The following is a 2,396-nucleotide window of genomic DNA, read 5'->3' as shown; positions in this document are numbered from 1 at the left end:
TTAACAGCAGGATTTTAACAGGGATTTCCCGTCCCTGGAAACATTCCAGGTCAGGTCGGGCTGGGGCTCTGAGCAACCTGAAGGATTGAAGGTGTCCCTGCCCATGGCAGGGGGGTGGGACTGGATAATCATTCAGGCCCCTTCCAACCCAAACCATTCTAGGATTCAACGATACTTGGAAACATTCTCCAGTCAATGCAGCCAAAAGTAATGATGGGAAGTGGAACTGGATCATCTTTATTGCCCCTTCCAACCCAAACCGTTCTGGGATTCTGTGCCAGTGGAAGGCACAGCTGAACGTGGCTTCTCCCCCTGCTGAAATTCCCCTCACTTTAGGGAAGGGGTGGAGGATTCCTCACACCCTGTTCCTGTCCCTGGGAGAGCTGAGGGCAGTGTTTGCTGGGAAAGAGTACAACCGAAGGCTGGAAAACATCAGGTATTTCCTGCTCCATGCGTGCCAGCAGCCTTCCATGACACTGCCCAGACTTCTGGATTCGCACCAGGATCCAGACAAAGCGTTTTGGCTCCCGCTGCTGTGGGGGTTTGTTTTCCTGACCTTGCAGGTGTTACTTTCTTTAGGCTCCACGGGAGCGCGGGAGAGGAGCCTCACATCCTGCTGGAGTGCGACAGCAACGTCCTGGAGCCCTTCCAGAAACACCTGAAACTGTACAAGATCCGCAGGAAAGTCGACATCTCCCCCTGCCCTGACCTCTCCCTGTGGGCTGTCATCCCTGGGGAACAGGCTGGAGACGCCTCCAGCTCCCTCCCGAAATGTGCAGGCCAGGCTGTGCTCTTGACTCCTGACCCCAGGGCAGAAGTCATGGGCTGGAGACTGATCACAAAGAAAGGAGCAAATCTGTCGGAGATTATCCCTGGGAGTGAAGTCGGAGACGTTCAGGATTACCACAGGCACAGGTATAAGCAAGGTAAAGCCAAGTCCTGTTTTGCACTCTGTGGCACTGGATTTTGGGAGTCCATGTGCTGAGATAAGACAGGAATAAATAATGTGTTTAATTTGTTAATAAGTAAAGGTATTAGTTGCTGCTTTGAGTAAAAAAGTTCTCTGGTGCTTAGAATTCCCTCTGGTGGCAGAAGTAATATTTGGGTTTTCTGTTACTCAGATGATGGGGATTGGTCAGGAATGCTGAAAGAGAACCAGGATTAGTCATTTTCTTAGAAGCTTCTGTGGTTTGAGCAATTTTGGTTATTTTGGGGTTACACGCAGGCCGTGTGTTTTGCTCGTTGCTAAGGAAGGAAAAGGGAACACCCAGACTTACCTTCCTAAAAATTTGTGGGTGTCTTTGCTGAGTTAACTCAGAGGCCGAGGGAAGGATGTTTGATTTGAGAGGGCTCCCACTGCTGGGAGTCCCAGTGCCTTTGATTTTATGGTGTCCAGGCTGATGGTGGATTAAATTAATTGGCAGAGTGAAAGGTGATGGTTCTGTGCTTAAATCAGCGTCCATCTGGTTTTGGAAAATAAGTTGCTAATGACTCAAACAATTTAAGGCACTTGGGGCACAAGCCTTATGGAGGAGTATTTACCTCTCGGCTTTACTCTTTTCCCAGGAATTCCTGAAGGTGTGAAGGATCTCCCTCCTGGAGTCGCCCTCCCTCTGGAGTCCAACCTGGCCTACATGAACGGCATCAGCTTCACCAAGGGCTGTTACATCGGGCAGGAGCTGACGGCCAGGACACACCACATGGGCGTCATCCGCAAGCGCCTGCTCCCCGTCTCCTTCTCAGCTCCGCTTCCCAAAGACGGCATTCCCGAGGGTGCCGAGATCCTCACCGAGTCGGGAAAGCCGGCCGGGAAGTTCCGGGCGGGAGGAGGTGACCTCGGGATAGCTCTGCTGAGGTTGGCTCACATACACGAGCCGCTCTGCATCGATGTGGGAGGGGATAAAGTGAAGCTCAGCGCAAACACACCCCAGTGGTGGCCCAAAACTGCTGCTAAATAGGTGAGGAGCCACCACTTGCCTTCTGGAGGATCTCATCCTGTGGGAGAAGTTTGGCCTTCGGCTGGTGTTTGTGGTGTTTGATGGAGGGGTGTCACAGGATGCCTCAAATCGGGACTGAACTCAAATTGGGTCCCCTCAAATCGGGAACCCAAAGCTGTGAGGTCGGATCGTCCACTGGGTGTTGTGGAGAGAGATACACAGGGAAGTGCACTTTTTCCTGAGGGTGATCCCTGTTTATTTAGGGGTTGCCACGTGTTGCTGGATGGATTTTGAGGCTGACCCTCCATCAGACTGTGCTCCGTGTAGGATGTGGGGCGTGTTCCCACCGAGGTGAGCAATGGGAGCAGGAGTTTCCCTGTTCCACGCACTGAATGTGTCAGTTCAGAATAACCATTTTGTGGTATTATGATGATTTTTGGTTTTTTTTTTTTTGAGTGG

The 2,396-nt window shown here is 51.6% G+C and overlaps 1 protein-coding gene across 1 annotated transcript; it reads left to right on the top strand.

Annotated features, from left to right (window-relative positions):
- Positions 1 to 161: 161 nt before the first annotated feature.
- Positions 162 to 2,390, top strand: IBA57 (IBA57 homolog, iron-sulfur cluster assembly; the record flags this gene model as incomplete). Its single annotated transcript, XM_017830005.1, has 4 exons — positions 162 to 207; positions 337 to 436; positions 580 to 926; positions 1,567 to 2,390. Coding segments are annotated over 4 exons (885 nt in total), but the record flags the coding sequence as incomplete, so codon positions are not given.
- Positions 2,391 to 2,396: the final 6 nt, after the last annotated feature.

Source organism: Lepidothrix coronata, unplaced genomic scaffold (assembly GCF_001604755.1).
Source record: "Lepidothrix coronata isolate B3197 unplaced genomic scaffold, Lepidothrix_coronata-1.0 Scaffold173, whole genome shotgun sequence".
Lineage (NCBI taxonomy): Eukaryota > Metazoa > Chordata > Aves > Passeriformes > Pipridae > Lepidothrix > Lepidothrix coronata.
This window is presented reverse-complemented; position numbering and strand designations above follow the sequence as displayed.